The 23,116-nt window shown below is 56.2% G+C and overlaps 1 protein-coding gene across 5 annotated transcripts in view; it reads left to right on the forward strand.

The window, feature by feature from the left end:
- NF2 (neurofibromin 2) overlaps positions 1 to 22,152 on the forward strand; it is a 49,122-nt gene extending 26,970 nt beyond the window's left edge. The window contains exons 11-17 of one of the 5 annotated variants that reach the window (XM_027706448.1): positions 1,526 to 1,648; positions 2,001 to 2,218; positions 3,353 to 3,458; positions 8,510 to 8,640; positions 10,831 to 10,990; positions 12,625 to 12,669; positions 20,538 to 22,152. In XM_027706448.1, the coding sequence (XP_027562249.1) occupies positions 1,526 to 1,648; positions 2,001 to 2,218; positions 3,353 to 3,458; positions 8,510 to 8,640; positions 10,831 to 10,990; positions 12,625 to 12,660 (774 nt within the window). In that variant the 3' untranslated portion in view covers positions 12,661 to 12,669; positions 20,538 to 22,152. Of the gene's footprint in view, positions 1 to 1,525; positions 1,649 to 2,000; positions 2,219 to 3,352; positions 3,459 to 8,509; positions 8,641 to 10,830; positions 10,991 to 12,624; positions 12,670 to 19,333; positions 20,462 to 20,537 lie in introns of those variants that run through there. The other 4 variants (XM_027706449.1, XM_027706446.1, XM_027706447.1 and 1 more) reach the window with 4 other exon arrangements.
- The last annotated feature ends 964 nt before the right edge of the window (positions 22,153 to 23,116 follow it).

Raw genomic sequence — 23,116 nt, forward strand, 5'->3', positions numbered from 1 at the left:
CATCCCTGGAAGTGTTCAGAAGTGGATGTGACACAGTGGTTCTGGGCTATGGTTGGACTTGATCTTACAGGGCTTTTCCAACCTTCATGATTCCAAGAGTCTTTAGGTGTTCCAGTCTTGTGGGTTTTTGATGTATTTGGGTAACTCCAGCAAGACCTGAGATCCTGTGCTTATCTGGGCTCCTGGGAGAGTTGAGGAAGCAGCAACTTAATGCTTCACATGAGCTCCCAAATCCAGAGCACGTGGGCTCCATGGAAAGGTCAGGCTCCTGCTTGGGCTGGCTGCCCTCTCCCGAGCCAGCCACCATCTCCCTGCTTCCTCCTCCCTCCCACAGTTGCTAACTGGTTCCAGATAATCCTTTTATACCAGGAATTCTTAATGGAAGTCCCGAGCGGGATGCAGATTATAATGATAATTAATGAGGGGAACCTTTAATGGAAGGCAGCAGAACGGTTGGAGCAGTGGGCGTCCCGTTCTCGGAGCACAGCTGGGCTCCAAGGAGCAGAGAAATGTGGCTTGTCACACTTCCTTCCCTTATTAAACCCAGCAGGTCTCCTGTCCTGGCTGTGGCGTGGATATTTATAATGCCCATCTCTGCGGGACTGGAGGGATTAAACTCGGCGTGTTAATTAGCCCGATGGCTCCCTTGGGTGCTGGGCTGGTGGAGAGGCAGTGCTTGGGCACAGCAACACTTCTGGGAAGAGCTGGCAGACTCTGGTGGCTCAGATCTTCCCCTGGTGGAGAAGAGCGGCTGTTTCTTGGAAGCTGAGCTGGAGGGAGAGGGTTTATTGTGTGCAGGAGTTGCCAGGGGTGGTTGCTCTCTGTGTGACCTCCTTGGAGAAGTGGAAGGGAAGGTTGCAGCGTGCTGGCTTGGATGGCTGAGCAAAGGGTCCTTCAGCCTCCTGCCCCGGGCTGGGCCTGTGTTGGATGTGTGGAAGGTGCCCTCGGGCTGCCCTTCAAATCAAATCGCTTTCCCTGCTTCAGGCAAACCCAAACCCTTGAGCCCAGCCCTGCAGTGAGAAACTCCAGACATGGCTTGGACCCCGCTTGTCAGGGTCTGCCCTGTGACTCGGCCTAGGGCACTGTCAGGGGACATCATCACCTGCCAGGTGTGGCCACACTGTGGGTGACAGCCTGGGCAGAGGATGGGAATTGTCTCTGGAATGGCACTTTTCAAGGGAGCAGGGAGCATCAAACAGCCTGCCCAGGGCAGTGGTGGAATCACCATCCCTGGAAGTGTTCAGAAGACGTGTGGATGTGGCACTGGGGGATGTGGTGGCCTTGGCTGTGCTGGGGGAGTGGTTTGATTCCATGATGTTGGAGGCCTTTTCCAACCAAAGTGATTCCATGATTCTGTTCTATGATCAGGTCACCCCAATCCAGGGACATTCCCCATGTCCATAAGCAGAGAGGAGGCAGCAGCACAGCCCTGTGCTCTTTCCCCCACCCGTGACCCTTTCTCATCCATGGAAAGCCTTCCTAACGTGTGTTGTTCTCCTCACTTTCTCCAATCTCTTCTTCCCAGATGGAACGGCAGCGCCTGGCACGGGAGAAGCAAATGAGAGAAGAGGCTGAGAGGACCAGGGATGAGCTGGAGAGGAGGTTGATGCAGTTAAAGGAGGAGGCAACAATGGCCAACGAGGCTCTGGTAGGTCCCTGGGAGGCTGTTTCCCGAGGCACTGCAGCTGCTCCTCACTCTTCCCACTGTGGAAGTGTTTCTGGAAGTGCACTGTGACTGTGGCTGCTCCCAAACTGCTGCCAGTGCACAGTGAGCAGGAGGCTGGATGGAGCTATTCCATCCTGCTGGGCTGCTTGGGAGGAGCACAAAGAGGATGATTTGGGACAGAGCCTGGCACCGTGCAGGCCTTGGCAGCAGGCTGGCACGGACGGGAGGGATTCTATGGAGCGTGTCGGCAGCTCCCGGCCCTGCCCTGGGGGCTGGGAGCACATTTGGGGGGACACAGAGTGCAATAAAAGGCTTCATGTGCCCGCATTGGCAGATGAGGTCCGAGGAGACAGCAGACCTGCTGGCAGAGAAGGCCCAGATCACGGAGGAGGAGGCCAAGCTGCTGGCGCAGAAGGCGGCGGAGGCCGAGCAGGAGATGCAGCGGATCAAGGCCACGGCCATCCGGACCGAGGAGGAGAAGCGGCTGATGGAGCAGAAGGTGCTGGAGGCTGAGATGTTGGCTCTGAAAATGGCCGAGGAGTCGGAGAGGAGGTCAGAGGGTACAACCTTCCAGCTGCCTCTGCTTGGCTTCCCACCCCCTTCTGCCTTAGCTGGGAGGGGCTCCTGTCTGGAGTTATCCCTTTGATGGGACAGGAGGAGCTCCTGCCTGGAGTTATCCCTCCGATGGGACAGGAGGAGCTCCTGCCTGGAGTTATCCCTCCAATGGGACGGGAGGAGCTCCTGCCTGGAGTTATCCCTCCAATGGGACAGGAGGAGCTCCTGCCTGGAGTTATCCCTCCAATGGGATGGGAGGAGCTCCTGCCTGGAGTTATCCCTCCAGTGGTGTGCAGGGAGCCCTCGGCCTCCCTCACAGCAAATAGCCCCGTGTCCCAGCCTATTCCCCTCTCCAGCTCTGCTTTTGGGTGCTTTCTGCAGCCCTCCCCTGCCTTCCCCGAAGTCTTTGACACCATTCATAGCACCTGGGGTTGGTTTTTCCCTTGGATGGTAGATCTCCATTCCTTATTCTCTCTTTATTCCTCTACTTGCCTCTCAGTTGTTCAGTTCTCCTTCCCAGCCATGAGCTCTGTTCCAGGTTAGCCTTGAGCTTTCCCCAGCTCTTGGAATCTTTGCTCCTTGTTAAAACCTGAGCCCGGGTCCCACGGTGCATTTGGTAGTGAGCAAGTAAAAGATCAGTCTTGTTTCCTTCCAACTGATTACTCTTTTCCCTGTGAGAGCCTGCCTGGTGCCAGCCCTTCTGCTTGGATGAGCACTGCCCTTGTCTTTCTCTTCCTGCCTTGGTCTCTGTTGTGTGAAGCCTCCACTCAATCTCAGTCCAGCAGAGCAAACGTCCTTCCCTCCTCTGGCTTTTTCCTTCTGGGGGCTCCATAAACCTCGAGGGTAAATACTGGTTCTAGAATTGCTGTCTTAGAACCCTTCCCAGCCCTCAGCCTCGCTCACTGATGCTCGCACAGAGCCTGTTTCAGAGCTGCCCTTCCATGGCTTGGATTTGGGTCCCACAGAGTCAGAGGTTCTGCCATTTCCCCTCCTCAAATGGTTTCTTTGTTCAGGTCTCACTGCGGGACAAATCCCAGCCAATTCCACACCTGCACTGTGATCCTGCTTCTCCATCTGCTCGTTCCTCTCAGCTCCAGTGTGATATTTGCTGTTTGCTGCTTGTCTTTGCAGGGCAAAGGAGGCAGATCAGCTCAAGCAGGACCTTCAGGAGGCTCGTGAGTCGGAGCGGAGAGCGAAGCAGAAGCTCCTGGAGATCACCAGCAAGTCGTCCTACACAGTAAGAGAGATCTGGATTGTATTCCCCAATTCCCAGCCCCTAAACGTGCCCTCCTCCACAGCCTGGAGGCTGTGGAATTCCTCGGATATCCATCTCCAGATCTAAGAATTCTCCATCCCATCCATGGAGGGGCTGAGCTGTCTCAGTGCTGCTCAGGAACCCTGAGCAGTCCTTGCCCTTTTCATCCCGGCGCCTCATCCAGCACGACATCACTTTGCTCTTTTTTTGTTTCCCACCCACCTCTTGCTACGAGAGCAAAGGAGCTGCTGCTGAAATTAAAGCAGCAAATTTTAAACCAATTTAAACAGCCACGTCAGAGCTGTGCTTTGCCAGCACGTGTGGAGAGCACCAGCTCAGCAATAGCCTTTAAAATAGGGTTAAGTGTGTCCTTATTCTTGTTAGGTGGGATAAACATTGTTCAGAACCTGTTAAATTCATCCTTTGGGCATAAACTGGACCTTTATGTGCTGGAAAAAAACTTCCTCGAAGAGAGATTATTCCATAATTGCCCATTAAGAGGATTTCACACCTTCCTCCCAAGCATCTGGTCCTGGTTCCTGCCGGGCGGAAACGCCAGACTAAGTGACCATTGTTCTGATCTGTCTGGCAGTTCCTTTCCTCTGCTTCCCTAATTGTACCTGCAGACCCCATCAGGTGCCCCCTCCCTGCAGCTCACACCTGCCAGAGCTGCTGCCTGGCTGGCTTGGGAAAAGGGAATCGCTCGGCAGCATCAGGAATAGGCTCGACAGACGTATGTGGGAGTTACAGACCTGCCAGCACTGAGGGTTGGATTTGTACCTGCAGGCTCCTTCCCCCTGCTCTGGAAACTTTAGAGGAGCAGATTGGAGAGGGATTGAGATGAAGCAACTTTTCATCCCAATTCTCTGGAGTTCCCTGCAGGAATATTTGGAAGCTGTTAAAAATAAGGGTGATGGGAAATAATCAGGTGCTCTCGGCTACGGGACACTCAGTCAAGGAAGTGCTGGATAAAGCCCAGCTTTGGAGTGCTCCATATTTAACAATTCACTGGGAATATGGGATGCACCAGCTCTTTAATTCTGGGTTTAACTTTGCACAGGGAGGGGTGTCCTCACTGGAATTCTGCTATGTGGCTGCACCAACCCAGCGTGGAATTTGAGCAGCTCTTGCACATCCACGTTCCCTCGTGTTGCTGTGTTCATCCTTCATCAAACCAGCAGAGCCCCTGCCCAAATCCCGGTGCTGGGGAGCAGCTGGGTGGCTCTGCTCCTGCCTCATTAGTGGGAATGTTGTGGGATTGCTTGGAGCTCAGCTCCACCCCTCCAGCTGCATCTGCCTGGAGGCAGCTCACGCAGAACTGTCGCTTCCAGGGACATGGAGCTGTGTCCTCTCCCTTCCGTGAAGAGCCTTGGCCTTCCAGACTGGCTGCCAGTGCCAGGAGGGAAGGGACATGCTTTTATCCTCTCCTCATTTGGGTGTCAGGGTCCCCTTGTGCAGCTGCTGCTCCTCCTGCCCCTCTCCCTGTGCCGTGTTGCTCAGACTCCAGGCCTGTTGTTTTCCAAGGTCAGGAGGAGGCTGGTGTGACCAGCATGTCCTTATCCAGGTAACAACACCTTGCTGGGCTCTTCCATCCCCTATTACACCTCCCTGGATTGGGGTGAGCCTCCTCCCCTGCCAGAACATGGAGGGAACCTGTTTTGAAAGCTGGTTTTGGAAATTTGTGTCCCTCAGGTAGATGGCAGCTCTGCCACACGGTGCAGGATTCCAGCTCCTCCATCCCTTAAGGAGGGTGTAACATTGGGTTTGTTCTTTTCCATGAGCCCAGACTTCTGCTGTGATGTCCCCTGGCACTGGGAGCTGAGCAGGACTTCCCTTGGTGGGGAACAAGAGCAGGAGAGGAAGGGGGGAGTGGATGGATATAGAATCATTTAGGTTGGAAAAGACCTTTAAGAGATCGAGTCCAACCATTAACTCTGTGCTGCAGCAAAGGCAAGAAGCAGTTAAATATATGTATTTTTTAACTTTCCAGTCTCCAACCCTAGTTCTTTAAAGCTTGTTTCAGTGTCTCTTTAGTCCTTGGAGCCCAGGCTGCGTTTATGATGTCACTGGTGGGTGATGCATGAGAAATAAGAGGTGGATCTGAGTCTCAGGCCGTCAGGGCTTGGAGAACAATTCATTCCTTACGGACTTGGCGGCGGCTCTTCGGCTCCTTCACTGCCCTTCAGGTGCCACTTCTGGCCAGAGAAAGGCAGTCATCCCTCTTCTGATCCCCTGGAAGCAGTGAGTGGCTGTTCTGGGCTTTCCCAAATTCTGGAGCAGCGCAGTGGCAGCAACAGGAGATCTCCCTGCGGGGGAAACCTCCTGCCTCGCTCTGTGCCTCCCCCAGATCCACTGTCTCGCTCTGTATTCCAGAGGGACCAGAGGGATGACTGCTGTCAGCCCGGTGCTTGCCTTTATTAACAGCAGGAAATTGCTGTAATGCAGTAACAGGGTTATGCAGTTTGTTCCAGGTGAGGAAACACATACGGGAAAGGATCCGTGTCCCCTTTATCACCACATGGCCCCTTGGATTAAAAATCCCTGCACCTGCTGCAAGAGCTGCCCAGGGTAACTGCAGATGGCAGGGAATGTGCAGCAGGGATCTGCCCCCTCAGGAGAGATCCCCTGCAGAGCTGCTCCAGCCCTGGGAACAGCACAGGGAGGACGTGGAGCTGCTGGAGAGAGTCCAGAGGAGGCCACGGAGATGCTCCCAGGGCTGGAGCCCCTCTGCTCTGGAGCCAGGCTGGGAGAGCTGGGGGGGTTCACCTGGAGAAGAGAAGGCTCCAAGGAGATCTGAGAGCCTCTTCCAGGGCCTAAAGGGGCTCCAGGAGAGCTGGAGAGGATTGGGGACAAGGGATGGAGGGACAGGACACAGGGAATGGCTTCCCACTGCCAGAGGGCAGGGATAGATGGGAGATTGGGAAGGAATTGTTCCCTGTGAGGGTGGGGAGGCCCTGGCACAGGTTGCCCAGAGAAGCTGTGGCTGCCTCTGCATCCCTGGAAGTGTCCCAGGCCAGGTTGGACGGGGCTTGGAGCAGCCTGGGCTAGTGGAAGGTGTCCCTGCCCATGGTGGGTGGTGGCACTGGATGGGCTTTAAGGTCCCTTCCCACCCAAACCATTCCATGATTATTAAATGCTTTGCTCCACATATCAAGCCTGTGCCTTTGAGAGCCCTCAACCTGCTCTTTCTTTGCTCTTTCCTTATTCTTCCTCCCTCCTGCTGCTCTTGGACTTCTCCACCGTTCTTCCCTTGCTCCCTGACAGAGTGGTGCCGAGGGAAGGGAAGTGGCTGTAGCAACCCTGACAAATTGTCTCCAAACTTAATGGCTGCAGCACCTGAAATTCATGCTCAACTCTTACTGCTGCTGTTTGTGGGGTTTTAAAAACAAAACTCAACAAGCTTGTGCTGAAACAAAACCAAGCTAAAGGTCGTTTGAAGGCCAGCAGGCTCTGATGCTCCTGGCTCCCTGCACAGCGGGGACGGGAGAGCCTCACGTGGGAAGGGCTTTGGGAACACCTGTGTGCTTTACGGGGAAGGGACTTGAATGTCAATGGGATGCAAGTATTTAAATCAGTTAAGTGCTTTGGCAGACCTGTCCCCTTCCCTCCGAGACTGGAATTTAGGGGCTGAGCTGTCCCTTCCAGCACCAGCTCCAGAATTAATGTGCTTGTGTTCCGTTCTAGCAGGGGAGTAAGGAATTGAGTTTCCTTGTCATGTGGGTCTTAACTCACCTGGAATTCTCCAGCCAGGCCAAGTGCAGTTTTAGGTGCTGCCTTGTTTATGTTTGTACCAGGTGTTTGTGTTCCAGCTCTGCAGGTGGATGAAATGTTGTCCCTTTAAGGTTTGTCCAGGGAAAGCGAGCTGGGAACGAGCCCTGGCTGTTTGTGAATTCCAGGCTGGTGGTGAGGGAAGAGCCAGGTTATTGTGCAGAGTAAATCTGTCACCCCAGTGCTAGCAGGTCTTGTTGAAGCACACCTAGCTGCAAACAGTGCCTGGAGGATCCCAAGAAGGAGAAAGGAGGGAAGGAAAGAAGCAGCTGAAGCTCAAGGGGTCGTTTGTTGGGGCAGGTACCCAGCAGTGCCATTCCATGGTGTGGCACCTTGTTTTCATTACAGGAACCCCTTAAAGCAAGAAGAAGCATCCAGCAGGGAGGTGTGGGACCTTTTGGGTGCTGGGTTTCTCACATCCCAAAAGGAGGGCTAAGCAGGCTGGCAGCAGCTGTGACTCAGCCCCACCTGATGCCGCTGTGCCACCCTTGACGTGTGCCCTGTTTGCCACCTCATCTGACGTTCCTCAGGAGCAGAGCGATGACTCCATCAGGCTTCTCCTCTCCTCCTAATGAGCCCATTTATTAGAGGTGTGACAGAGTTTTTGACTGAGGGAAAGAAGGGTCGTTTTGGTTTAATGGGAAGATAAAATCAGTGTGTGTCAGTGGGGGTGTCACAGCATTTCGCAGGAGGAGGAAAGTACCAGATCCTTGCTCAGGTGGGATAGGAGTGATTCCCTGTGTTACTTCAGCATTTCCAACTGGATCTAGCAGTTCCTAAACACCTGGAACTGTAGATTGCTGAGAAGGTAAAAATGTGCTGGTGTATCTCCACGGCCCTTGCTGGAATGGTATCCCTGGGGTCACGTTGGTCTTTGCTTTGGGGAGCAGTGGAGTGCAGGACTCTGCTGTCACACGGGGTCCTGCATTGCCCCTGTTCACAGCTTGAACTTTATCAGTCTGATTTAATGGTAAATAGCTGTCAGATGACTCCCAAGTGGCACAGCAGTGATAAAAGCTCGATTTTACCAAGTTTTGTCAATAGGTTTTGAAGGCAGGTGGTGTTTTGTCTCCTCTTTATTACTGCAAAGAACCAAGGTCCCAGAGGATCAATAGCTCTGAACTGAGGAGCAAATTGGGAATGGAGCAAGGGAATCTCCAGGCTGATCTGGTGCTTGGGACACTGGGTTTGTGTTGCTGTGATTTGACCTCTGCTGTAGCAACATTTGTGTGGCCCGAGGTGATTAATTTGTGCTCTCTCTTCAGCAGTCCATGAACTCCAGTACGACAGCGCTGCCCGCAGACCTGCCAAGCTTCAACCTCATCAGTGAGAGCCTGTCCTTTGACTTCAAGGACACGGACATGAAGAGGCTGTCCATGGAAATCGAGAAGGAGAAGTACGTGGAATGTGTCCAGGCCAGCCCTGGGATGGGGTTTGTGCTGGACACGAGCCCGGGTGTGCCCAGGGGGGCAGGAGGCCAATGGCCCCTGGGCTGTGCCAGCCCTGCTGTGTCACAGCCCCAGGGCAGGGCCCGTCCCTGTGCTGGCACTGCTGGGGCACCTCCAGCCCTGGGGGCACTTCTGGGCCCCTCAGACAAGAGACACTGAGGGGCTGGAGCGTGTGCAGGGAAGGGAACGGAGCTGGGAAGGGGCTGGAGCAGCAGGAGGGGCTGAGGGAGCTGGGGGGGCTCAGCCTGGAGAAAAGGAGGCTCAGGGGGGACCTTCTGGCTCTGCAACTCCCTGACAGGAGGGGGGAGCTGGGGGAGGGTCGGGCTCTGCTCCCAGGGAACAAGGGACAGGAGGAGAGGGAACGGCCTCCAGCTGTGCCAGGGGAGGCTCAGGTTGGACATCAGAGATAATCCCTTCATGGAAAGGACTGTCCAGCCCTGGCACAGCTGCCCAGGACAGAGGTGGAGTCCCCATCCCTGGGGAGATTTAAAAATCCATGTGGATGTGGCACTTGGGGACATGGGTCAGTGGTGGCCTTGGCAGTGCTGGGGGATGGTTGGATCTGATCTCAGAGGGCTTTTCCAACCTTAAGGACTCTGTGATTCTCCTGGTTGACTCTGTGATTTCTCTGGTGGGGACCTGGTGTCACAGGTGTGTCTCTCCCTCCTGCTCACAGGTGAGTTCAGGCCCTGCTCCAGCCCTTTCCTCTCCTAAAGGTTTCCCTGGCTCCCGTTCAGGCTGGAATTGCCCACAGTGGTGGGAAGGGTTAGCAGCAGGCTGAGTGCTGGAGCACTGCAGTGTGTCCAGAGAACGTGAAGGCAGCGTGTGCTGAGGTCCTGCATTAGGGCCTTAACCCCTTTTTTTTGGAATCTGTGTCATGTTTATATATAACAAGTGTTCGCCAGCAAGTTTGGATGTGATTATGAGCTTTGATCTCGTGTTTTCCTGAGGGTGTGAGTGTAGCCTTCGAAATTACCAATTGAGCAGAAATCAAAGGAGATCAGATTTTAATCTCTGTAGTAATAACGTGCTTTGTTCATCGATTGGGTCAGAGATCAAAGCTGCAAGGGCTCTGCCATCCCACTCCGGCCACAGCTTCCCAAGGCTGGAATGAAACACCCCTGGATCCCAGAGGGTGCTTTATTTTGCCTCTGCTCTGTGCCCTCTCCTGTCTGAAATCACAGACCCCTGTGCTGGAGACAGAGATTAAAAACTTTTCCTAAAGCCAGAAGGAAAGAGATAGAAGCTGAAAATAACAGGATAATTCCTGGTTCTGTACCCAGGTTCCTAACTAGGTCATCCTGCTTCTCCTAAGCGGGGAGAGCTGGCTCTGCCAAGTGCTGAAAGCAATAGGATGCTTTTCCTGACTTCTCCAGGGCTGTTTCCTTTCCCTGGGTGCTGAGACAAACCTCACTACAAATTCTGGCACTCCAGAGTGTTCCTGTTACTCTGCTGTCCCTCAGACCTGGCTCAGGGGCTTCAATCCCAGTTAAAAGGCTCATGGTGGGATTTTTTTCCAGTTGTTATTTCACCGTGGAAGGCAGTTCAGGCTGAGTCTTTGCAAATGGGTTGTTTTTTTTCCCTTTCTTTCTGTTTTTTGGGAGACTTTCTCTCTCCTGGGGACGCTGTGTGTCTACCAGATACCTGATATTTTGGGGACAGCACTTGCACCCACACAGTTGACAAGCTAAATCCCTCTAAAACATGACAAGTCGGTACATCAGGGTCCTTCCTCACTGGGAAGACTGGTGGGTTTGAGTTGGGGAGCTGGTTTGGGAGAGGGTGCAGGGGAGTGGAGCTTTCCTGAGTAGCTGCTTAAACACTGTGTGGTGTCAGCCTGTGTTGGGGGGCAGCTTCACTTGGAAATTAGGAGGCTTAAAATACCACCCAGCAGCTCCAGCTTGGGTTTAATTTTGTGTAATAATGCAATTTACAGTTTTATTGTTGGGTTGGCTGTCTGGGTCTTCTTTAATAAGGAACAAATAATTGCTTGCAGTAGTTCACTGTGTGCTATAAACTGATATTATCAGTCCCACGGGCTGGAAATGACAAAGAAAAGGTGTTTCCGTTATAATTCCGTTATCAGGTGTCGTGTCACAGGTGGTCAGCACTAACCCGGGGCTGTTTGTGTGTGTTAGGGTGGAGTACATGGAGAAAAGCAAACACCTCCAGGAGCAGCTGAACGAGCTGAAGACAGAAATCGAGGCACTGAAGCTCAAGGAGAGGGAGACAGCCCTGGACATATTGCACAACGAGAACGCCAGCAGAGGCAACAGCAAGCACAACACTATTAAAAAGGTATCTGAGGGCTCCAGTTTGTATCTCCCCTGATGAAACCCCTTAAAACAACCCCCCAAATCACCCTGCCCTGTGGGTTAGCTTTGGCACAACCTGTGATAATAAAATCGGAGAATCTAGGTTTCCTTCCCCAGCTGTTTAGCTTTGGACAGAGAATTCCAGCTTCTGGTGGTCCTGGCTTACACGTGTCCCGACCCAGCCTGGTCTCTGCAGCACTGTGGGGAGGGATGGGAAGGTCTCCAGGGCTGGAGGTCTTGCTGAACCTGTGCAGGGATGTTGTTGGAAGGTTTCTGCTACACCAGTGAACAGGAAAAGCCTTCTGTGCCTGTTGCAGCCATTCCCTACAAGCTTTGAGCTTGGAGGATAACGAGGGCAGAACCACTCCTGACCTACGGGCCTCTCTTTTAATCTCTCTTGAGAAACCTGTAGCGCAGCTTCAGTCACTAACACAAAGCCTTTGCTGGCAGGGGTGAGACCTCTGCCCCTGTGCTGGGGACCTGCCTCCAGAAATGAGGGACTTCAGCCAAAAACTGAGGCTGGGCTGCATCTGCTGGCCCAGGGGTCACACCCGAAGGCTCACAACACCCCCCCTCCTTTATTCCTACATCCCAGCTTTTTCCTTCGGCTCTTCCAAGTGGGCTCTGTAGTGAGGGGCTGGGGGCACATCCTTGATGGTCAGCCCCACTCACCCTGCAAAGGCTTTTCCCCTGCAAAAGCTTTTCCTGGCTGGCTTTCTGTCCTGAGGAAGGATTTGAAAACCCACATGGCACGGGATGCAGGCTGTGGTAACAACTCCAGGTTGTAAAAACAAAGCCTTCTCTCTTTACTACTCCCAGCCAAGAGTTATGTCTGAAAGGATTTGGAAATACCAGCTCTTGCTGACTTTCATGGCTGGGGGTTTGTGATCACTGAATTGGGGCAGGAAAATGAATCTAGCAGGGCTCACTCTCCGTTTTCCTCGTGCTGGCCCGGAGCTATTCAGGTTCCTGTCACACCAGAGCAGAGAATATAAAAATCTTCACAGCCCCTTTTGTCATTTTAGAATCTGAAGGCGTTCCTGCTCCCAGTAGGTTTGGGCAGGATTTGTCTCTGTGTTCTGAGTCCTTGGTTTAAACAGAAGCTGCTAAATTTTCACTTCTGACAGAGAGCAGTTCATAGAGAGCTGATGGTCCCATTTGTCTCCCTTAAAGAGGGTGGCTGGGCAGTCATTCCCGTGGCTGTCAGGGCTGTCATGGTGCTGTCACCCTGCCTTCCTTTGAAGTTGGAGCCTCATCCTGTCCCCTCCCTGCCGGGGGGAGCTCAGGCCATGCCGGCTGCTGCATCTCAGCACGGGAGCAAAGGTTCCCAAATAATGGTCTATTAGTGGAGCACATCAGAGTGGAATTACAGCCTCCCTCTGTTCCTGGCCCCGGGGGGTCAGCAGGGCTTTTGTCTTTGCCACTGTGAAGGCAAGGAAAGCACACAGGGAATGGGATGGCAGTGCAGCAACCCTTGGATAGCCCCAACCCTCTGCCTCACCTGGCGGGTGCTGAGCAGCTCCAGCCCTGGGGGCAGGCAGAGTGCAGAGCTGTGCCCCCACTCCTTCCACACGGGATCACTCTTTGTTGTTGTTGTTGTTTATTTTGCTGGTTTAGCCTCAAGCCCAGGGCAGAAGACCTATCTGCATTTGAGAATTCCAAGTAGGTTATTCCAAGGTACTCTCTGTGGGGGTGATGGGGCCTGGCTGTGACACTAACCCGTGCATGAGCTTGCCTGCCCCTCCCCTGCGGCGGGACCGGCTCCCCGCGGTCACCAGCATGTCCAGGCAGCCCTGCCCGGCTCTCCCTCCCTCGGGAGCATTCCCAGCCTCCCTGCCTTTGTTCTTACACCTGATCCTCCGTGCTGGGAAGCGTCTTTCTTGGCAGAAGTTGAGTTGGCAACACCAGTGGTGGGGGGGTAGTGCAGGTAGAGACACTTAAATAATTCAGCATTCCTGTTTTTGCGCCGCTGCCGGGGGTTGGGAATCTATCGGAGGCGCAGGGCAGCCTTTGAAGATTGCTTTAATGAAGTAAACCAGCACCTTCCCCCTTGTTTGCTGCAGAAAGAAATTCAGGACGTAGGAAAAAAAAAAAAAAAACAACAAACCCAAACAACCAACCAAACCCCATCAACTCTGCTGCCAAAACTGTCAGAACAGGCTAAAAATGCGCAGCTCCGTCTTGGAGCGGAGCAGCACGTGGATGCTCTGCCTGTTGGAGGAGCAGCCCGGGAAGATAAAGCAGAGGATTGAGGACAACTGGTGTCTGCAGGTGGCTCTGGGACCAGGCTGTGCCTGGGGATTGTCCAGGGGGGCTGTGCTGGAGGTGTCACCACCAGACCTGGGGACACATCTGTCCTCCAGCCCAGGGGCTTCTGCTCCATTAATTCCATGTCTCTTCTTCCCGGAGCCTGCTTTCCTCCAAGGATTTGCCCTCGATCCACAGGTTGTGTGAGGGCACAGCATCCACTCCCTCCTTCAGGAGGATGAGTTTGAGAAGCTTTTAAGCTTTTCTGCTCTTCCCTCGAGCGTGGTTCTGGCACACCCTGGCTTTGGATGTGGGGATGGAGGGACAGGACAAGGGGGATTGGCTTCCCACTGCCAGAGGGAAGGGTTGGATGGGAGATTGGGAAGGAATTTCTGGCTTCGAGAGTGGTGAGGCCCTGGCACAGGTTGCCCAGAGAAGCTGTGGCTGCCCCTGGATCCCTGGCAGTGTCCAAGGCCAGGTTTGGAGTTGATGGCACTAAGGGAGGAGGCATCGAGGGTCCTGGGATAGAGGCACTCACAGTGACAGGTGGCAAAGCTGGTGGGAAGTGCTTTTGGAAACGACAGAGCAAATTCCCAGCAGTTCTGGAGCTTGGGAGCAGAGGCAGGGGATGCTTTACCCAGAAATGATCGGCACAGGTTTGTGCTGTTCCCGACAGGACCAGCCCTTCCAGGGGCTGTAAATCCCTGCTTGTGCCAGCTCTGGGGGCTGCAGGTGTTCCCAAGGGGCTGGAAAAAGAGGTGATCCTGCAGCTCTGGACCCCCTTGGGGGAGGTGTTGGATATCTCAGGGAAAGCTGGCCATGGATGGAACCCACTGTCCCTCCCTGTCTGGCTTGAGGAACTCCACAGCAGGTGAATTCGGAGTGAAATCCACTTGTGGGCTCAACATGAGGAGGTGAAATGAAGCCCTGGCAGTTTGTGGGAAGACGGTTCCAGCAGCTGGGAGCGGTGCAGTGCCTGGGAGGAGCCCCCCTAATGAAAGCAGCTGCACAGCGAGGCTGCAGTGTGACCTCTGGGGTTTGTTGCCTGCCTTTGAAGACGCCCGCGAAGCTTTTCATGTTTAATTACGTGGTTAACATGCTAATCCCTTTTTATGAGCTCTGTGGGCACAGCACAAGCACCTCATCGGGAAGCTGCTCTCCCTTCTCCGAGCGCTCCCCGCCGTGGGCTGGAGCTGTGGCTCCAGCTGGCTCGGATTCAGGAGGGTTTGTCACTTAGGCTGTGGCAGAGGGTGAAAAACCCACTTCTTCCTCGTATCCTCTGCTGCAGGAAAGCTCCCAGGACAGGCTGCTAGCACACAATCAGGTCTTTGATTCCAGTTGCTTTCTTCTTGCATAGTCATGCTTATTTACTGGGATTTAAGCCCTTTGAAGTATCCAGGCAAGGAGCAAATCTCCACGCCTGTTCCCAGACAAGCGGCTTTGTCGTTGAGCCTCTGGCCCTTCCACTGCCAGGCCTGGCCTCTCCTGCCAGGCTCTCACGTGGCTCCCGGCCCTGCCCAGGCACAGCAGCTCCGGGACTGGAGCTCCCTCCTGGGGCAGCACTTCTGGGGATCATGTGGATCCTGCTGGCTCCTGTCCTGGCTCTGATCCTGGTTGTGGTGTTTGGGTGATGGGCATCAGGGAGATGCTGCCAGGGCTGGAGCCCCTCTGGAGCCAGGCTGGGAGAGCTGGGGGGGTTCACCTGGAGAAGAGAAGGCTCCAGGGAGAGCTGAGAGCCCCTTCCAGGGCCTAAAGGGGCTCCAGGAGAGCTGGAGAGGGACTGGGGACAAGGGATGGAGGGACAGGACACAGGGAATGGCTTCCCACTGCCAGAGGGCAGGGAGAGATGGGAGATAGGGAAGGAATTCCTGGCTGTGAGGGTGGGGAGGCCCTGGCACAGGTTGCCCAGAGAAGCTGTGGCTGCCCCTGGATCCCTGGAAGTGTCCAAGGCCAGGTTGGATGGGGCTTGGAGCAACCTGGGCTAGTGGAAGGTGTCCCTGCCAATGGCAAGGGGAGGAACTGGATGATTTTAAAGGTCCCTTCCAACCCAACCCATTCCATGATTCTGTGATTCCATGAATGCAGGATTTTCTCCTGTCATTGGGGCACTTGGGGTTGGATGAGCTGCCCCAAATCTGCTCAGTTGGGGGTTTCTCCATCACAAGCAGTCGGGTTCCACCACCTTCCTACAGGCACAGCATCTCCTCCTCGGGTTTAGGGGAAGAGCAGCTCCCAGCTGGAAGCACAGGAGGGTGAGCAAGGCAGAGCCCAGGGGATTTGTCTTCCCTCCTGCCACCTTGGGGCTGTGCTCTGTCCTTGTGAGGACACTGGTGAGTTAGTGATGGCCCTGCTGGCTGACTCTCTGTCACACAGACAGAATGTGCCACCCCCAAATGTCATGAGGCTCCTTCATCATCTGGACAGGCAGAAGGTTTTTGGGAGGCTGGTGCCAGGGCAGACACCTTCCCTCTCCCTGTTTTCCTGGGAGCTGTGTGCTGAGGATCACTGACACCTGGCCCTCAAGGACTTCACAAGTCTTGGGGGGGTCTCTGTCGTCTCCTGGGGACTCATTTACTGTGGAACTCTGCCCCTCTGGATCAGCAGATTTCCCTGTGTGAAATGGGTCTGTTTTGCTCCAGTGTTTGGTGAGGAGAAGGAGGATGTTGTTGTGCCCCTGGAGCCTCATCCAGCACAGGGAAGGGACCAGCACAGGGAATGCTCTGGGAAAGGCAAAAGAAGGAAGCCTGGGTGGGACAGAGCAGGCTGAGCTGCCCATGGGTGGGTCCATCCCTCCCTGTGGATCCCAGGACAGGGATGAGGTGCTGTTCAGTCTCCTGCAGAGCTGTGTAATCCAGTCCCACCAGGAAAGGGAAGGCTGTGTGCTGCAGAGGGGACACAGCACCATCAAGGGACTTCCAGGAGCAGCAGCACTGGTGTTTCCCATTGCCCTGGGAGCTGTGAGGTTGGAGAGGATGAGTGAGGATCCCACCTTCTCACCCTGCCTGGCACCTGTCTGGGGTGCAGGTGAGAGCCAGGAGACACCAGCTGAGCAGAGCAGCTCTGGCAACACATTTTCCAAGTGCAGGAGGAGATGGAGGCTCATCCCACGTGGGTCTTGCCCCCCCCCATGTGTGAGAGGCCACATCCCTTCCAAGTTCGTTTTCCTTTGGGTTCTCCTCGGAGCCGGGAAGCGAAGCTCCCAGGCAGTTAAACTGGGACACAGGCAGCCTCCTTTCCTTGTTTACAGGGAACGGGAGGAAAGTAGGAAACGTCAGGGCTATCAGCTATTTCTGTGGCAGCCTTTGAAAAGCGTTTCCTTCACACGGAGCGTCATCGTCTCCTTTCAAACGGGCTCATCAAAGCGTCGAGGGCTGGGGGACAGTTGTGCTCGGGAGACAAGGAACGGCAGCGTGGGAGGGAGCCGGGAGCCGGGAGGTGGGGACTGGGAAGGGGGTGGGGAGGGAAAAACGGGGAGAGTTGTGGAATCGGAGGGTTTGGGTTCGAAAGTAAAAGTGGGAATTGAGAAGTCCAGCTGGCCGGTGGGACTGGGGAGTGGGCAGGGCTGGAGAGAAAGGCACCAGGGCGGCGAGTGGGGAGTAAATCAGCGGCACTGGGTGATGGCTCAGCAAGGAATGTGGATCTCCTTCCCACCAGCAGGAAGACATCCCACATCCCGGCACCGCATGGTGCCCCTGGAGGGGTGACCCCCTCCTCCAGCCCGGCCAGGCTGCAGGATAAACAAGGACACCCAAGGAAATGAGCCATATTAAACCTTTGTCGGCGGAGGCCTGGGGGCAGGTTGATGTGATTTGCAGCCCCTTCCCCTGCCCGTCGGGAGGGTCCCAGCTCTGGGGGGCTCCGGGGGTCCCTCTGTTGGGTTTTCCCAGCCCCCAGAAGTTGTGTGCCTGCAGTTATTGGGTTACCTGCTCCAAACCACCACTGCCTGCGAGGCACTTATTGGGTTGCTTTGGTTTGTTTGTTTTTCCTAAATCAAATCAGTCCGGCAGTGCTGGGTAACAGCAGGCTCAGAGGAGCCCCAGCACAGGAATGCAGGGAGTGGGACTCTTCCCTTCCTCACATCTTGATTCATTCCAGCTCTGGCCGCTTAATTGCGCTGCCTCCTCTCTCCCTCTAAATTTTCCTTGATGGCTCTGGTAGAGCATCGGGAGCCCACCCTCCCTCCTGCAGGAAGGAGATTATCATAATACTGCTTGTAAATCAATTTTTTTCTTCCTTTTCTCCACACTGACGAGAATGTAACTCCCTCTTAATCACCCTGCACAGCGTTACGCTACGGGGAGGGATATTTATTTCCCCTTGCCTGGCCAGGAAAAGGGGATGCAGAGGCTGTGGAGAGTTTTTGGAGGTGCTGGAGGCCTTTCCCCCCATGGACTGTGGAGAGGCCGGCACAGGGTGATGCTCTCCTACTTGCTTTCATGTCCTAAAAAAAAAAAAAATAGGAGGAAAACTGGTTGTTCCGTGCGTGAGGGAGTGGGATTTCCCTGCACAGAGCTCCCCTCGCCCACCGGCGCTGCCGGCTGGGATGAGTCAGGCTGCCCCAGGAGCTCCCCCGGGCTCTTCCCATCTTCCCCCAGCGCATCCCTCGGGTCCGGATGGGAGCAAGGACAGCCCTGCCTCTGCTCCACAGCCAGGAAAACAACAATGAAAGAAAGAAAAAAAGGAGAGGGAGCGTTTTCCCTCCAGGCACAGCAGAGCATCTCCGGTGCAGAGTCCGTGTGCAGTCAGGAGCAGCCCTGATTCCCTCTCTGCTGATTCCCGTGCCTGGATGCAGTTGGATGTGAGGAGGCAGCTGCCTGGAGCTGCTGGGCTGATCCTGGTCCCTGTTGGAAGGGACCTTAAAGCTCATCTCATCCCACTCCCTGCCGTGGGCAGGGACACCTTCCACTAGCCCAGGTTGCTCCAGCCTGGCCTTGGACACTTCCAGGGATCCAGGGGCAGCCACAGCTTCTCTGGGCAAACCTGTGCCAGGGCCTCCCCACCCTCCCAGGGATGAATCCCTGTGATCTGTGCCTTTCTGGCCACTGCTGGGATCCCGTGATCCACAGGGCATGGCCCTCTTGGGATGTCTGTGCTCACACCTTTCCACGGGACCCCATCAAGATCCATCTTTGCTCCCACTCCCTGTATGCCCAGAGCTGGGCTGCTCTTCCCGTGCCTCAGTTCCCCTGGATAGGTAACAGAAGTACCACTGAGCATGTTGGGAGCCTTGGAATGTCACGGGTGAAAGCACCAGGTGAAGGAGCAGGGCTGGATCTCTCCTTTCTCCTTGTGCCTGGATATCCTGGAGCTCTGCCTCCGCCTGCTTCCCAAAGCTGGGAGCTGAGGCAGGCACAGCTTTGGGCTCAGGACCTCAAAAGCACGTGGGGGGTTAATGGAGAGCTGTAGCCATAGGCAGAGCAGGCTGGAAATATCGGATTCCTTGATAAGCCTGAGGGGAACATCTTCCCTCTGCTCCATGAGCAGTTGGAGCTGGAGCCGGCTCAGTTCTTTCCTCCAGCTGGGTTTGCTGGGGGGGATCTCCTCTCGCTGGGATTTAATGGAGTGAACTCCTGTGGGCTGGGGGAGGGTGGGAGGCTCTGCATCCCCAGCCAGGCTACAGAAGGGCCTTGGGAAGGAGATGGATGGCAGGTGGATCATAGAATCATGGAATGGTTTGGGTGGGTTGGGACCTCAAAGCTCATCCCATCCCAATCCCTGGCATGAGCAGGGACACCTCCCACTAGCCCAGGTTGCTCCAAGCCCCGTCCAACCTGGCCTTGGACACTTCCAGGGATTCAGGGGCAGCCACAGCTTCTCTGGGAAACCTGGGCCAGGGCCTCCCCACCCTCACAGCCAACAATTCCTTCCCAATCTCCCATCTCTCCCTGCCCTCTGGCAGTGGGAAGCCATTCCCTGTGTCCTATCCCTCCAGGTCCTTGTCCCCAGTCCCTCTCCAGCTCTCCTGGAGCCCCTTTAGGCCCTGGAACACTTCCAGGGATGGGCATTCCTGTGGGATGGCCCCATCAGAGGCTCTGGCAGCAGCCTGGGGCTCTCCACTTGTTTTTTTTCCCTTTTCCAGACTTAGGCAAAGTGCTGCCCATGGCACACAGCCCCTATCCCACCTCTGTCCCAGCTCTGGAGGGGACACTGGAGCAGCTGAGGGATGCTGAGGAGGAGGAGGAGAACCAGCTCTGGCCCGGGAGCTGCTGCCAACAAAGATTCTTAAGCCCCTGCAGAAATTTCCTCTGCAAGACAGATCCTTTTTTTTCCAAGTGGCATTAGAGCTGTGAAGGAATTACTGAGGAAAGGCCGTGGGGGAGAAGCAGGGAGGGGGGGAAGCGCCTGACGGCTCCGTTGAGGGGCTTAACTCACTGGAAGGTGATCCCAGGATTCCTGTTTCAGCAAAACCGGCATTCCCAGTGGAAGCACCGTGCTTAATCCAGCTGAAAGGAAGCCTTGGCAATTAGCCTGCTGCTTTGGCAAACTCCTGGTGATCCAGCAGCTGGCTGGGAGGTGGCACTTCCCCCGGCACACTCCGTTGGGTGGTTGTCTGTAAATCCCGGGATTTCTTCCTCTTTCATCTCCTTTGGCCCGTTAGCAAATGGGCTCCCGGCTCCTCCGTGGGGTGTTATTTTTGGGATCGCCTTGCTATTGCTGCAGGAAAGCTTTCCAAGGGTTTCCAAGTCCTTCAGGGCCTTGGCTGCAAGGACAGTCCTGCAAGCGAGGGCTCTGCGGCTCCAGTGGGATGGAGGGAGCGGGACAGGGAGGAGATCCTGGGATGCTGGAGTGGCTGCATGGACCACACCAGGCACACGTGGTGGGATGGGGTTGGAAGTGAGCAGGGACAGAGGATGGTCCCTGTTTGGTGACAGGGACACGTGTCCAGGGGCTGTTGGAGCCGTGGGTTTGGAGACGAGTGTGGTTCTCCCTCAGCTCGTGGATGGTTCTCCTCCGGCTTCCCAAGATCCCTGTGTGCTCCCCCACCACCAGGAGCCCCAGGACTGGCTCCTTTGATCCAGCCTCCCGTGTATCCCACATCCTGGAAGCCTCAGCCACGCTAATGACCTTGATGTACCCTTTGTCCCCCCTGCCCCGCTTGGCCCTCGGGCTGTGCTTGCTGTGGTGGGGGCTGCACGACCTGGGCTCCCGCGGCACCCCGGCTCCGCCCTCCCTGCTGTTCCCAGAGGGATACAGGCAGCGGCTCCCTCCTGCCCAGCCCGGGGCCCCCCCGGGGGTGAAGCTGGACCGGGAACCCCCCCTCACCTGGCTCTGCTCTCTTCCAGCTCACCCTGCAGAGCACCAAGTCCCGCGTGGCCTTCTTCGAGGAGCTCTAGGAGGTGTCCGGCCGCTCCGCACCGCTGCTGCTTCCCGACGGCTCCCGGAGCCTGGCCCGGGGCCGGGGGGTCCCCGCGGGGCCGGGGGGGCTGGGCACCACCCCGGGCCCCCTGGGTGCTCCAGCCCCTGCACCCCACCAGCCCCAGGGCTGCCCACGGACTGGGTGATGTTCTCTAGCTTAGTGTCCCTTCAGCCTCCCCCCTCACACTCTGTTTTCCTGGGGTTTTCCAGCTTTTCTCTTACTTTTTTCTAGCACAGCTTCTAGGCTCGGCCCTTCAGGCTTTTCCCCAGTGCCAGGGTAGGGGCTGGGGCTGTTGTTGTGCCCCCCCAGCCTGGCAGCCAGCAGAGGAGCGTGCCCAAGGCTCTCCCTGGCAGGGATGACATCCCTCTGGATTGCCTTCTCCTGCTGGCCCTGGAGCTCCATGTTTCAGCCTGGAGCCCTGTGTGCCTGCTCTGAAGCCCCTTGTGCCAGCCCAGAGCTCCGTGTGCCAGCCTGGAGCCCTGTGACCTCTGGGGTCCCATGTGCTGGTCCTGGAGCCTCATGTGGTGGCCTGGAGTTGTGTGTGCCAGCCTGGAGTTGTGTGTGCTGGCCCTGGAGCCTCCCGTGCCAGCTCTGGGGTCCCATGAGCCGGCCCTGGAGTTCCATGTGCCGGTCCCAAGAGCCCTGATCCAGCCCTGGAGCCCCGTGTGCCTGTTCCAAGCCCCGTGTGCCAGCCTGGAGCCCTCCCGAGCCGGGAGCTCCATTAGGACGCCGAGCATGTTCCAGTGGAGAGCTGTAAATCAGGGCCGGCTCTCCCAGCGCCCGCCGGGGTGGGAGGCAGGAGCGGGATGACAGGGACCTGGGCCTGTGGGAATCCGGGCGGCTGCTTCCCGGGGGAGAGGAGGTGGGAGGAAGGTCTCCTCCTCCTTTTCCTCCTCCTTTTCCTCCTCCCCCTCCCTGCCAGGAATGTGGAGCGGGAGAACAGCTAGTGCCAACCAAATGAAACATTTTTCCTGCAAACTGTGACAAACCCGGACAGCTTCGGGCCGGGGGGCTGCGGGCTGGGCTTTCCCTGAGTGCCTGGATCCAGCCCCTCCGATCCCCGCCCCGGGAATGCCGCTATCCCGGGCTGAGCCCGGGGCTGCCCGCTCCTGCCTGTCCCGCCGCGGGTGCCTTCGCTCTGACCCCCCCGCGGGGGGAACAGGGATGCCCTGACCTTCCCTTCCTGCTTCCGTCCCAAATCCCGCCCGGCTGGAATCCTCCTTCCAGCCGCGACTTCCCTTCCAGCAGAGCCGGTGCTGCCCCGGGGATCCCCCAGATCCCCTCGGGACCCCCCAACTCCTCCCTCCCGCAGCCTCACCTGACCCACAGCCCCCCCCGGAGGCTCAGCTCGGGGCTTGGCGTGGCGTAACTCCCATCCCAACCCCTTTTTATTTAAAACCTGGGATCGATTCCTTGCCCGTGGCTGCAGTTCGGATGGCTGTGGCCCGGCACGGCCGCATTCCCACTCTCTGGACTGTTGTACTCCCAAGGAATAGCTGTTTTCTCCTGTTTTAATAAAAATTCACAGCACTAGGAGGGGAGCTGGGGTTTCTTTGCTCTTTTTTTCTTCGGGAAAAACCTGAGTCCTTGGGAGGGGTTAATGGGAAGCACAGCTGGGGTCCCTCCGGCAGCTCCCACGGGATCGGGATGGGTTCTCCCTCCCTATCATTCCAGGGATCCCGCTGTTCCTGGTCAGTCCCTTCCATCCCTCCTTCAGGGAGGAGAGATTTGGGGTGCCCGGCGGGGCTGAGCCCTGCCTTTGCCATTCCTGGGGCTCTGCCGATGCTTCCTGATCCCGTCCTGCCTGGAATAAAGGATGCACTGCACTGACCTCAATTTTATCGTTAATCACGGATGAAACCGGCCCTGCCCAACACTCCGAGCCCACCAAGGCCCGACCCCGGGGCTGTTCCCGGCCCCTGCTCCCTCTGGGATCGGGGATGGATGCGCTCTTTATCCGCTCTCCGGCGGCAAATCCCAGGAGATTCACGGGAGCTTCTGACCGGGGCTCGTCCCCAGCGCCACGGGGGACTGGAGGGGATTTCCTCCATTTTCCTTGTTTTAAGGAGGGCTGAGGGAGGTGGGATGGGATTTTGGCAGAGGGATGCCGGTGGGATACCCGCGGGATTTCGGGATGGCTGGAGGCAGCGGAGGAGGGACACGGAGGGTGACCTGAATTCCCACATGGCCACTGATGACAGGAATGCAACTGGTGCTTCCTGCCCTGCCTGCATCCCAAAATGAGCCAAAAGGCTTTTTCTAGGAGTCCCTAACTGGGACAGGAGCACAGGGGAATGTACTGGGAATGTACAGGGGATGGATGGACTGTGGATGGATGTGCAGGGATGGATGCACTGGGTTTGATGTGCAGGGTTTGGATGTGCAGGGGATGGAAGTGCAGGGATGGATGCACTGGGATGGATGTGCAGATGGATGCGCAGGAATGGATGCAGTGGGATGGATGTGCAGGGATGGAAGTGCAGGGGATTGATGGACTGTGGATGG

The sequence above is a fragment of the Neopelma chrysocephalum genome, unplaced genomic scaffold (genome assembly GCF_003984885.1).
Source record: "Neopelma chrysocephalum unplaced genomic scaffold, ASM398488v2 Primary Assembly neopelma1_376, whole genome shotgun sequence".
NCBI lineage: Eukaryota > Metazoa > Chordata > Aves > Passeriformes > Pipridae > Neopelma > Neopelma chrysocephalum.